The sequence below is a fragment of the Colius striatus genome, chromosome 8 (genome assembly GCF_028858725.1).
Source record: "Colius striatus isolate bColStr4 chromosome 8, bColStr4.1.hap1, whole genome shotgun sequence".
Lineage (NCBI taxonomy): Eukaryota > Metazoa > Chordata > Aves > Coliiformes > Coliidae > Colius > Colius striatus.
In genome coordinates, this window is record NC_084766.1 from 6,609,215 (window position 1) to 6,623,021 (window position 13,807).

Below are 13,807 nucleotides of genomic sequence, written 5' to 3' on the forward strand. Positions count from 1 at the left end.
TTAGAGGATGAGATAAGCAGGGAGCTCTGTCCCTGTAAGAGAAGAGGAGCAGAATATGCCCACACAAAGAAGGCCAGAGCAAGAATCAAACCTCTCCTGGGCTGGCAGGTGTGGGAGAGCTCTTTTGCTGCAGGTAGCCTTCTGGAGTGCTGTCAGGGTTTTGTCATTGTAGTGAGTATAATTGGAAGCAAGTTTATCTTTCTTTAAATTGAAAAAAATTGTTTTGGGGTCATCATGCTGCAGCAAATTTTGCGTGATATGTATATTGACCCTGAGCTCCTGGCAGAGCTGAACGAAGAGCAAAAGCAGATCTTGTTCTACAAAATGAGAGAAGAGCAGCTGAGGCGCTGGAAGGAGAGGGAAGAAAAAGCACGACTGGAGGAGGCTGTGCTGAGAAAGACAGCGAGGCGCAACCAGAGTAAGATTTGTGACCTCCTTCTATACTTAAGAGTTGGGGATGGTGGGCATGCAACTGGCTATGGTGCAGCTGGAAGAGATGACAAGGAAGAGTGTCAGCTGTTGCCATAGGCAAAAAGACAATCTGGGGCAGCAACAGTGCCATCTTCCTGCTCATTTTGCAAATCTGGTCCTTCCTACAGGGGAACAGCTTACCGGGAGTAAGGGGAGTCATTTTGAAGTGCCTCTTTGAGTCAGGAGTCACTGCTTCTATTTTCTCAGTGGTAACAGATGTACCATGACCAAGTTTCTCCTCCACTCCTGACACTTTTTGCTTCACCCTTAGTCAGGCAAAAGCAGTCTTGCCTGTGCTGTCAAGGTTTCTTGACTTGGCATTAAATATTTCCAAGTGGCTGGCATAGGAGAGAAATTCATGAATTTGAGCCTGTTCTGGAGAGCCATTTTTTAATAAAATGTGATATCAGAACAACCATAAGCTATGAGTCTAGATTTCCAAGTGTACTAGTAAACACTCTTTAAAGATTATGCCTAGGGACTAGGATAATAGTGGGGCATGCATGCATGTGTATATATACATATATATATATAAACACTCCATTAAAGCCAAACAAGAAAAAAACAGCATTGTGTTTTCATGCAATATATAGTTAAACTGTGGAGCTCCTTCCACAGGCTGTTATGGATGCTAAATGTGTGTGTTTACTTGAAGCACAGAAGCAAAATCATGGAAAAACATTAAAAAAACCCAAATTTCATTTTTAAGTGCCTGGTCTTGGATCCAAGTGGTTTGGGATAAACAGAAATACTTATTTCCTTGCACTTTTATCTGAACAAGTGGCTTCCAACTCTTCCCACATTCACAGGGTGAAGTCATTAGGCTGATGCAAGACAGGGAATATTTTTGTCTTGGAAATGTGGTTGCAGTAACTCCTCAACTCAGCAAGGAAATGTCACAGAGATATGTCAAACTCTCATTTGACTGTAAAATGCCAAAGATCCAATCTTTGAATCTATTAAAACTTGAATATTCAAATTTTCTGTGAGTTTTGGGTAGCTGATTTTGAGAAAGCACTCATAGGTTTGGGACTTCGGAGTGTTTGAAGTGCTGCTCATCTTCACACACCTGTGGTAGGAAGCTTTGCTGGAGCACCTCAATACGGACAGATTATTGCATTCAATTGTCAGACTTTGTAGGACTCAGAGGCTCTAAACATTTGAAGAAGTGCCCAATAGAAAACAATTCAAAGACTGTTACTAAAGAAATGTCTCAAAGCAAAACTAGTTTCTGAAATTCACTTGAAGTGAAACAACTCTAAATTACAATGGTAGCCTTAAGGAGAAATGTTCAGAACACCTTAATCAGCTGTAATAGGGGTTTAAAATGTCCTCTCACAGATAGTGAGGTGGACATTGGCAAACTTCATTTTGTTTGATTTTTATTTTCTTCATGAATGGTGCTTTCCTGAGAGAGACAGTGTCAAAATAGCTTCTCTCTCACAGCACAAAAACCTTGTTCCTTTTCATTGATTTGTAGCTGAGAGAAGAAATTAAAAATGCAGTTCAGCTCCACATACCAAAACACTGTATCATTGAGATAATCTGTGTTATGCTCATTCTTTGAATGACAGATGCAGAAAAATCTAACTGCAGAAATATTTATGTGACAATTTGTCGCAGTGTTGACACCTAAATTTCCATATATAAATTACACTTTAAACCTGTTCAGCTTCCTGCTACAGGAGACCATTTTCTGGGTAATTAATTTTCTGATTTATAAAGAATAAGAGAAAGGAGAGCAGCAGAGTAACCTATAGATTATATTTGCTCTTGACAAAAGTATTCACAAATAGACATGGAGCTGAAATTCACAGTAACTTATTACCAATTTACCTTCTTCAATTGCCAATTTAAGGCATTGCTTAGGTTTGACTCTTGCCGCTGTTAGAAACTCTTGCCTTCCTTTAGAATTGTACTAAAAACCTGATCTTATTGACTTTTAGCAGAGAACTATTGGAATTAGATTTGCAAGTCAGGCATTTGGTTCCACTGAAAATGTATTTTGACTTCCATGAGCTGATGTGGGACAGAGTTACAAAAGATAACTTCCACCCTTCAGGCATGCTGGTCATTAACTTATACGTTAGACTTGTACGTACACTTGTAACTGATTTCTACTTTACAGTTCCTTAATATGATAATAAATGATCTATTAATAAGCTCCATTTATTAATGGAGCTCCATTGGATCTAAGCTCCATTTACTATCATTTTCTTGTTTAAAAAAGAGTGAAAAAAGTCAATCAGAAATTATGGATGTATGATAGGAACTACTGTGAAATTTTTTTGCCTATATGACTCAAAGACTCAGACTAGATCACTCTAGATCCTTTCTTATCTTAAAATATGTGATTTGAGGGTTTTTTTTCCACTAAAAGACATTTAGTGTCAACATTTTTTGAACCTTGATGCTGCCTAGTTTTCAGTTTTCGCTGATGTATAGTAAATTTCCGAACATCCTGCCCCTGCTACATGGAGTATTTTTATTCCTGTTTAAAATAGGTGGCTATCAGGAAATTTAGAGCTACCTCAATTACATGTTCTTTATTCCTTTGAAACGGAGAGATTTGAGTGGTTTCATCTGCAAAGTTTTGGTTTTGATCCTCTGCTGAATGACACAGGTTTCATGTTTGTGCTGTTTTATTGAAGCCAAGAGTTACTCTGCCTTTATAAGATCTTTGTAGCCTGATGTATAATAGAACTTCAGTACCTCTAATGTTTCTGAAATTTTCTAGTTGACAGAAAAATGTTTGTGGATGATGTAATATTTGTATGAAATTTTTTTTACTAAATCAGAATTATCTTTGTAGGACAACATTGCAAATCCATCTGTTTTCCTTATACTTTGATGAACTACGTAAGAAAACTTTGCCCCACTTCTTTGAGATAGGATAAAGGGAGATAGAGCGAAAGGAATTGATGGCATGAGCAGTTCTCTAATTAAAATTGCTCCCAAAAGTGCTTGGGTTTGATCTGAGGTCCTATACCCCAACTGGTGCAATTTCCCATCAATTCAAGAGCTTACCTCCAGTGGTACAGGTGAACCCAGCAGCACGACCAAAGGAGTGGATTTGTCAAAACAGAGCAGTGATTATGCATCCAGTTTTGATTTTCTACACTGACTGGAGGGTGAAGATTTCCTGTGGTTTCTGTGAGACAGCACATCTAAACCTTGTACAAGTGTAGAGTCAGGTAGTTAAAAAATGGCATAAGCAGGTCAGATTGGCCTTGTGGCCAATCCGCAGGTTTAGGGAATATTCATTAGTGTGATCATATTTGAATTGTTTGTAAAGTAACTAGCAAAGGTCCAAAGTCTATAGTGATTTTTATGGAAGTACCACTGAATTGTCCATGAATGTCCTATTCAATACTATAAAATTTGCTACTTAGAAAAAAACACAAGTCCAAACTGTGAAATAAGATGTGAGTTGTTGAGAGTCTTTAGGAAGCCAAAGAGTGTAATGGTCTATGTTAACAGTTTATGTGTAATTAATCTTAGTCTTCATTTCTAAAGAAGAAAACATTAGTCTCCTTCAGTAAATACTACATTGTGCCTGCTTTTCCATTTGGATTGTTTGGTTTCATGTGTCTTGAGGAAAGGTTAAAATTGAAATTTGTCAGAATGGATCAATATTGAAAAGATTGTTTCACTTTGGGAGTGAATGAAATGTTTTCAAATTACTCAACCCTTTTATTTTCCTTCCATATTTAAAAACACAGATCAATGTCTAAAAGGGAGAATATATAAACATCATTTCAGAATCAAATATTTCCTTTAGAAGATGTTGAATAAACTTTTCCCATGTTTGTGGTGTTTGTACCTAGCCTACATTTTGACCTTGCCAAAAAATATCAGTAGAATTTGAGCATCATTTGGCTCCCCCCAAAACCGCAGTGTTTACTGATTTTTTTTCAAGGTAAAAAATGCATTTTGTAGCTTTAACTCGTGGTTGTTGGTATCTACTGAAATAACTTCACAAGTGAGTTAGATTCTTGGAGGTCTATCTCCAGTTCATTTGTAAATTACTCCTGGGCAGATCTTTCAGGAAGCCATTTTCTTCGTAATAACATAGGTTGACTTTTTTTTGTTGTTGTGCTGAAATGGCTAAGGGAAGCCTCCTCAAAATTTCAAGATCCCTTTGGGATTTGCTGAGAGTTGACTGATGGGCAGCTTTGCAATTTGCAAAGAAACGGATTTATTTGATTAGATAGGAGCCCTTGAACTGATATAGATGAGCTGAGATTGAGGGAAGGACCTTGCCCCTTTGGATTTTGACTCTGATGCAGTCAGCTGTCAGCATTCCCAAAATGAGGTCTTGAAAGCTATTGAGCATCAGGTAGCTGAAGGACAGCCGTGTGGGAGGGAAGATAATGCTGGTCTGCTGCTGCTTATTCTGACATGCTTATTCTGTTGAGAACTGCAGCTCGTGATGTCCAAACAGGAGCTACTTGTAAACAGTCTTGTTTACCTGTCTTTAACAAGAGTAGCTGAGAGAAAATGAGGTAGGCTTATCAAGGCATGGCTGGAAAAGAATTTCTTTATCTAAATGGCATTTGTGTTAGAGAATAGAGGGAGCTATTTGGAAGCAGGTATTTCAAATATCACAAGGAGATGGTTGGAGTATGCATCAGTGTCACATGGAAGGCCAGTGCGTGGATGTGTGTTTCAATGTGTGTGTCTGAAGGGCAAGTGGATGTACATACAGTGATGTTGTTTTGTATGTTTTTGAACTCAAATACATTCATTGTTTACACTAAGGCCTCTACGCACCCTAGTAATGCTTAGCTAAGATTTTTATCTCCTACAGGGATGTTCTTCTGACAGTGTTCATTGTCTCTTTCTCTGCCTCACTGAATATGGGTCTAACCTGAGGTGTCAGACTTGAGTATTTCTGAAATTTCTGTCTGGATGTGGCCTTGAATCCAGTTCAGATACAACTGAAAAAGTAACAGGAAAATATTAACGAGAATGTCAGCATATAATGTTTTAGGGGACTGAGTCAGCTGATTTTAAGTCATTGGAAAAGTTTAATTGTAGCATTCACAACATGTACATCAACTTGTGATATGAAGGAGTTTTGTTAGTACTGTACCTTGGAGCCAGAACTCAGCTGCTCAGAGCTCGTTTTCACTGTGGCTGCTTACTGAGGTACAATTAGACAGCACCTTCTAAACTGTTCGCTTCTCCAAACCTGGGGCTAGAAAGAGACATCCAACTGCCACATGACCTAAATTTGTACCAGATGGAACAATTCCAGAGGGATTTCTATGCCCTCCTAGGATTAACTGTACGTCTGTGCATTTTAGTCTCATATCTTGGCCTGCAGCTGACTTCTCTATTTCGCAGAAAAGGGACAGCAGAATATTGCTGGCAACCTGGGCCTTATTACGCTGGAGTTTTCTTTTGCATGTGTGTGATCCTTAGCACTCCTGTTCTCTGAAGTATCTGGCATCAGCCACTTTCTTAGAGAGGCTACTGGGTTAATGGGGCTGTTGGCATGGAAAAGCATTCAATTCTGTGTTTCTCTGCAGCATTGTGTTCCTCAGCCTGTCTGGACACAGTGCTGTGAGATGGGCTTTCTTGTACACAGTAGTGCTCAGATAATGATATGAGGTGGTGGCTGTCTGCAAGCTCATAAATACTTGATATGGAAAGAGAGCAGTACTGCAACCAAGGGGAGAATGGGATTCATTCAAACTAATTCAATATTTCCTTGCTGATTTAGCCATTTTTTAGCATAAATGACTAAAACATTCAAGGAGAGAAGGACCAAATTTTGATAGCATGGTTTGGAAGACACGGGAAAATTCGATGTATTCAGTTCAGCAGTGGATTTAGCTACACACTGATTGTGGCTCATTAGCCTTCAGGTCTACTCATGTGCTGCAGTGCTAGAAAATCGCACTGCAGTGTTATAGTTCTCTCTGCTTCTGTGATCCTGTGTACCTGATATATCAAGGGAATCAGTGCGAGCCTGACATACTGTGTTAAGTAGGGGAGTCTGGTGCAGAAAGCGATCCATAGTTCTCTGTTCATTCTGTGACAGAGAACACTTATCTTTCAGCTTTGAGTTTCCAGCAGACCCTGGAGTAGCCATGTAGGCTTGTTTTTGCTTATACTACAACACTGGGAAAACCTAGATGCTTTGTGATAGCTCTGTGTGAGAAACCAAGCCTTGTATATAGCCTTTACTGTTTACAAGAAAGAACAGGGATCAGGCATCAGAAATTAGAGTGCTGTGTTCTTGACTTCATTTTTTAATGAAGAATAAAACCCTAAGAATGATACAGATGTGAGTGATTTTACAACCTTCAGCTTTGGCTGGATGTGTACCTGCATTTTTATACTGTTTACAGTGAGTATCGTTGAAATGGCTAGGCAAGACATTACCTCTGAATTGTACTCACTGTTAGAACAATGTCTTCACAAATGAGTTATGAATGTTACTCCCAATTGAAACCAGGCAAATTAGAAAATTAGATGCAGCAGCATGCCTTGGCCAGGGAGCCAAGGAAGTATCTGGGACATACTAGATAGAGAGCATATAATTGGTACTTTATTCCTATGTTTGTGAGTTCTTTTTGTTTTCCTTTTTGGTTTACAGTATATACAAAACTATAAGCATATGTCATGTATACAGCCCATGAAATGAAATTCACTTATTTTGAGTGTTATGTACAGTTAGCTTTGCTACTTTTGTTAATTACCTCAGTCTTATTTGAGTAACTGTTTCCTCCCTTAATGTTTGCTCTCTTGTAGTCACTCTTCCTTTATTTGATCCTGCAGGGGGATATTGCTGCGTAATTATTTCCATGGTAACAGGCCATAATTCCATAAACAGAAGACTGAGTTTAGTTATATGATAGGGAAGCAGCTGGAGAGCCATGAAGGCTGATTTTTCAGCAATACTGAGATCCTGTAACCCTCATTGATATATTAATGTAAATCAGATAAAACATCAGGAACTGCCACAGCTGAATCCTGCCAGACACCTTGAGAGACACCTGAAGGAATGTGGGAGGGAGAATCCTGCAATCAGCCATGACTCCTGGGTCTCTTTCTGCAGAGCTGCTCTCCCCTCATCTAGCCAGCCAGTTATACTCTCATAGAAGGCTGTCAGGTTGGTCAAGCAGGATTCCCCTTGGTGAATCCCTGTTGAGTCCCCCTGATAACCATCTTTTCCTTCATGTGTTTTGAGAGGGCATCCAGGATGATCTGTTCCATCATCTTTCCAGGGATGGAGGGTGAGACTGACTGGCCTGAAGTTTCCCAGGTCACCTTTCTTGCCTTTTTTGAAGACTGGAGTGACATTGGCCCTTCTGCAGTCCTATGGCACCTCACTTGTCCTCCCTGATAGTTCAAAAATGGTGGCAATAACATTACCATCCAGTTCCATCAGGACTCGTGGGTGCATCCCATCATATCCCATAGATTTGTGGGTGTCCAGCATGCCCAACAGGTCTCTAACCTCGTCCCCATTCACCAAGGGAGAAGGTTTATGACAGTTAATGTTTGGAAAAGTGTATTTTGTCCTTTGAACAGTCTCTCAGAAACATTCATAGTAATTTCCTAGGTTTTCTCCTTAGAAAGAAATTAAACTATGTGTGTGTGTTATATAGAAATATAATTAAAGAAAATACTGATACTGGGTAAACTCAGGCAGCTGAGAACAGCCTAAAGCTCACATTCTCGTTTTCATCCTAATCAATGTGCTTCTTAACACATGTCCTGCAGCTAATGAAACTCTGAAGGGAACCTCATCTACCCTGCAGATCATCAGCCTTCAAGCTTTTGCTGTATAGAAGTCAAAAATAATTTGCTCAGAAAGCCAAGGATAAAACCTCATATAAAACACATTGTGCTTAGAACAAAGCATGCCAGTTACCTAAACTCCAACAGAACAAAAAACCCAGCCCTTCAACTGCCAAAATCTACAAGCTGTGGTTTATCTTTGAATGACAAAAGTACATGGCCGATCAACTTGATAGTCAGCAATGCATGCTCATGCAGCCTATTTCAAAGCTAGAATAAATTCCAGGAGCCTTTTTCTAGCACAGAGAGAGAAAAGAAAATGAGAATTTTCTAAAGAGGAGTCAAAGGATATTTGTATGATTTCAGTGAGTGAGGAACGAGAGTCAGTTGCTATTGCAGAGATCTGTAGCTCCCAAACAAAACTGTGATAGGAAGCTCAGCCTCAGAGAAGCAAGAGTGTTCATGGAAATAGAGTGTTTTGAGAGAGTTGCAGAAAGCTTTGGACGATATTCCATGTTCCTGAGATCAGTGATCTGAATTTACGCTCGACACAGCTTGTAACGTTCCCTGTGACAGAAAGGCAGTCAGGGTTGCCTGACATGCTCCATCATCTCGCTGGGCTGAGTAGGCAGACTGTGGCTAAGTGACAACAGAGCTAGGAGACTTGTCACCAAATCAGGCTTCCAATAGTCCACTGGAGATGGATCACAAATAGGTATTGTCAGAGAGTTAGAGGTGATTGTAATAGAAGCCTGATTTAGCCTTAGCCTTGTATCCAGAAAGGATTCTACCTCCCACATTCCTTCAGGTGTCTCTCAAGGTGTCTGGCAGGGTTCAGCTGTGGCAATAATGATACCCTACCCTGCACCAAGGACTTTTGAAGGGTGGCACAGAGGCCAAGAGCTGCCTGTCATGCCATGCAACACAACTCACAGTTGCACTCCAGCACTGGGTATGAGATTAGTAGTGCTGCTGATAGAAACTAATAATTCTTATAGATGAGAGCCTTGAGTTTGTTATTGGTCTCTAGGATATTGTTTATGCTTTTCATTACAGATTTGGTTGCATACATACAAATAGAAAACATGACTTGGTCTTATTTTTGATTGTGTGTATTTGTATGTGCAAATTTGTGTTGCTGTTGGATTCACAGTTTTCACTCTGATCCTTTTGTGCTGCAAATTTGAGATACCTGATTGTTTTGCATTTGTCTGGAGTAAGGAGCAATATCCAGAGACCAATTTACTACTCTCAAAGCAATACAGATATAGGTTTAGGGGAGCTCCATGGGGGAAGCTACAGGTGAAAAGGACTGCAAGAATTAACATTGACTTCTTGTGGTGCTGAGCTGGAAAAGAGATGGAAAAGACTTGATAAATTATTCAGTGCATTTTCCTGATAAAGCTGTGATTGTTTCTAAACCACTTTAATTTCTACTCTCAATCCAGACTAATTTTGCTGTCCACTACTTCCTAACGGTAATTATTTGCAACCTGACACAGCCTCTCCGGGAAAAAGTACTCAAGAAATATAATTTCTCTTTCCTGACTCTGCACTTGATTTTGTGACTGGGCTCAGAAGCCTGCTTCCAAACCCTATCTCATTGTTTTAGATATAAAGTAATCCCCAGCTCTTCCCAATTTTGTTTCATTTGGAAATATAGTATGCAAAGTAACTTATTTTGGAGAAAAAATTGAAACATCTGAGAAGCATCTTAAGGCAGAATTTATTGTATGATAAACAGCCCTCAATGATGGTAATTCTCTGCTTACAAAGTAGACAACACCTCTTTCCTAAAAATATTAAGGAAAATAATTTTCTGTATTTTCAGCTCAGATCTGGTGATTGGTTCCATACTTTAGAAGTGTCAGCCCAGTATTGTAAGCCTAGAAGAGATGACACTGCCACTGGTGAACTTGATTCTGCAGACTGCAAAGACTTTGTGTGGCAGGAATTCCATTTACACACTACCAGATTCTTATCCCTGAACTGCTTATTTGTTTTCCTGCACACTCATTTTTGAATGTTATTCTGTGCTAAGAAATTGCCAAGTTTAACGGTGAAGTTTTTCAGTAAAACCCATGTTCAACTCTATGGGAACACAGGTTTAAGGCAAGATTTGCATGGGAATAAAAAAATAGAAAGGGTGGTTAGATGTGAAAAAGACTTTCATCTAAAGAAAAACCTGAATAAAGGTACATGTTCTCACATTGAATTGTTTTTAATTGTACATGTGGAGGTCTGCCTGTTTAATGCTGAAGCTTAAATTTGGCAGATTGTTTGATGCTACTGTTATCTTTCAACTTGAACTATGGGTATGTATACAACAGTATACTATGTTGTAGTATAGAGTAGCTAGTGCTTAGCCAACAGTATGTCATACTGATGTTTTCAAAGGAGTTTATACTTCTACCATCTGTAGCTTTAGAAGAGAGACTCATTGTTTTAAAAGGAAGAAAGAGAACAATTTCTCAAGACATGTCTGCAAATCAACAATTTGCTTTATGAGGCTGGGTAGTAATGGGTAAGTTGTGCCTCTGAGAAACATATTAATAATTCTTTGGCACAGAAAACCTGGAAAGAAGCAAATATAAAATTTATCTGGTTACCTGAACAGGTTTTTGAAATTCTCTTTCCATCTGGTAAGCTCATAAATGAGCACAAGTAGAAAAGTTGTCTTTGAATAGTAGAAGTATTTACTATCGACTGGTTATGATACAAATAAACCAACATGAGGCATGTTGTTTGCAGTGTTTTCTTCAAAATATTAAATAAAGGGAAATGACCAGGATATCCATGTTCCTCCCAGGAAAGAGGACATGGGCCACTTTATTATATAGGATCAGTGCTCTTGGAATATCATCCTGTACTTCTCAAGATCCATTACCATGAAAAGCACTACCTTGCAGGCAAATACTGACATGGCCAACTACTGTATCCAAAAAATACAACATAAATGTTGTGCTGACAGGAACATAGAAATGTGCAAATTAGGAATCACAATAAGATATATTCCCATTTGTAACCTGAGACATAGTCTGATAGACTGTGAAAGAGCAGACGCTTTTGAGAGTTGCTGAAGGAAAAGATTGTTAGCTTAAATTTCCACCCCCTTTGAAGTCAGTGCCATTAGGCCAATGCTGGGAATCCATACAAATCACATTTTCAAATTTGATATGGAATATTAGCTTTCATTGAGAGATCTGATATGTTCATTGCCTTCAGTTTGTATTGTCAACACGTACGAATGTGGGTTGGCACTGGCACTACATCCTATCAACAGCCCCGCTTCATTCCCTCCTGTAGTTTTCTCTCTTCAAAAACACTTCAGTGATTGTACTTTGGGAAACTTAATCTGGTTAAATGGATGCTGTCCTATCACAGAACAATAGATAGTTGAAGGCGAGAGGATCTAAGCTACTGCTAGTGGAGAAACGTAAAAAGAGTGGAAGCAATGCTGGGTGTTCAAATAGGTTTCTTTTAACACTCTTGGGGGCATCAGAGAAAAACTACCTAGGAAAATGACTGACTGTCCATTTCTTGATGTTTCCAAAGGACACAACATGCCTTTTAGAAGTGATGTGGTGATGCACTATTTTCTAACTTCAATGTTTGGGTAAAAGGGTGAAATCTAATGGACTGTAATATATGGGAAGTGAGATGAACTGCTGAGCCATCACAGCCTTTTAGTCTGTGTACTTTAAACCTATAGTGCATCTTGGCCATGCCTTTGTGGTGCAGTCTCCAGTCTCAACATCAGTTTCAACAAATAAAACATGAAAATGGATGCATAAGAGGTGTTTCAACCAAGTCCTTATTGTGAACCTCAAAAAATGCATAAACCACGTTTGAGTTACAGGTATAAAAGGAGAATCAAAAGACAAAATCATACACAGTCAGGTAGTGTATATGACCATTAAAATGCATTTAGATACGATCTAATCTAGTGCCCTTTTTAGTCGGTAGAAGTCTTCTAGTTCATTCTTGGACATGAAGGTTCACCAGATGAAGTCTATTTTGCAAACAGCACTGAGGCTTTTTTGGTGTTTTTGATATCACTCTGTCAACCCAGTAACCATAGATTTTTGTACAGTGTCTTTCATGAAAACTGAGCCAGAAACTTAATCCTTTTCAATTGCCTACCTGAACAGAAAAGCCTCTGCAGTGTTGAGTGGTGTGCTCTGAGCATGCAGGCTTTCTGAAACTCCTCCTTCACACAGTATGAGCAGGAAATTCCTGCACTTTTTGCAGGGGTTCCAGTGAAGTCTCTATATGCATAACACTTGCCATTCTCTGTGTGCTTAAGCATAGCTGCTAGTCATATGATGTCATTGGTTATTGCTGTCCTTGTATCTCTTTTATCTTCATCCCTTGCTTATTGAAGCAAGAAAACATACTTTTAATGATTATAAAGGGAGCATAATACCTAAGTTCTGGGAAATGCATGTCAGAATTAATAATGCTTTATTTGTGAGGGGCAGTGAGTCTCTAAAGATTGTGTGATGTGCAGTGTACAAACCCTTGTTTCCCCAACAGGGTAGACTGGCCAAATCTAAATTATCCAAACTTTTAGTAACATTTTATTCTGAGTTGTGACTTCTAAACTTAACGTTTCTAAATTGCAGCTTTCCCATCTTTTTAACTGTATTTAAAGTAAGTATTTGAGCCAGTGTTGATATTTTTGGTTTGTTCTTGATGGCTGTTGCAGGTAACGGCAAACATGTGCAGTGGCTGCGTGGGAAGGATGGTGAGGTCTGGGTCTGGGTTATGGGAGAAGCCCCAGGTGACAAGCCCTATGAACAGATATCAGAGGAGCTCATAGCAGAGCGAGCCAGGCAACAAGCACAGAAGGAGGCAGAAGAACTATGGTGAGGGTTTAAGAATCTGAATTCAGGGTCTGCTTGGCATAATGAGAGACATGGCCTTGTAGAAAGGCAGCAGGTAATGTGGGTAAACTGGTAAGTATGTTCCGTGAACATTTGCTTTCATTTGTTTTGGCAATGTTTCAGCACATGAAAACTTTCCTTTTCATTGAATACTTTCTTTCACAAGAAAAGTGAAGCAGATACTTTTCATTGGGGGAATTTTGCTGAACTTTTGACCGGTTTGTAGATAAATAGAAATGAAACAACCTGGTTTTGAGATGATTAAGTTCAAAATGTTTGCCCAAAATGTGGGGATTTGGTGCATAAAATTTATTGTTTCTATTAATTCTTATCCCAGCAGTTCAGAAACTGGTTACACAAAGTACTATGCTAGTGTTTCCAGCAGGGCCTCTGCCAGTTTTGGGAGAGATTCAAAAGCATTTTGATGCTTGATATTGCCAGGAAGTAGGCCACCTGCCTCCTGCAATTCCTTTTGTAGTGCAGCACTGAAAAGTGTCAGTTCAAATATCAGATTATTCTATATTATTCCTTTTCATGTGAGGTTTTTCTTGCTTACAGTGATTGCATATTTAAGCAGGGATTAAAAGCTTCAACCTGTGCTCTGTGTTCTTTTGACGTTGTCAGTACCAATAAACATCCTAGTGTAAGAATTTGGCAGACATTTGCATTGATATTTGAGGGACAATAAATTCCTG

At 39.1% G+C, this 13,807-nt stretch overlaps 1 protein-coding gene across 2 annotated transcripts in view; it reads left to right on the forward strand.

The window, feature by feature from the left end:
* The first annotated feature begins 234 nt into the window (after positions 1-234).
* The window catches only part of SH2D4B (SH2 domain containing 4B), a 63,142-nt gene continuing 49,569 nt past the window's right edge, over positions 235-13,807 (forward strand). For both annotated transcript variants that reach the window (XM_062001621.1, XM_062001622.1), the window contains exons 1-2: positions 235-418; positions 12,935-13,094. In XM_062001621.1, the coding sequence (XP_061857605.1) occupies positions 235-418; positions 12,935-13,094 (344 nt within the window). The remainder of the gene's footprint in view (positions 419-12,934; positions 13,095-13,807) is intronic.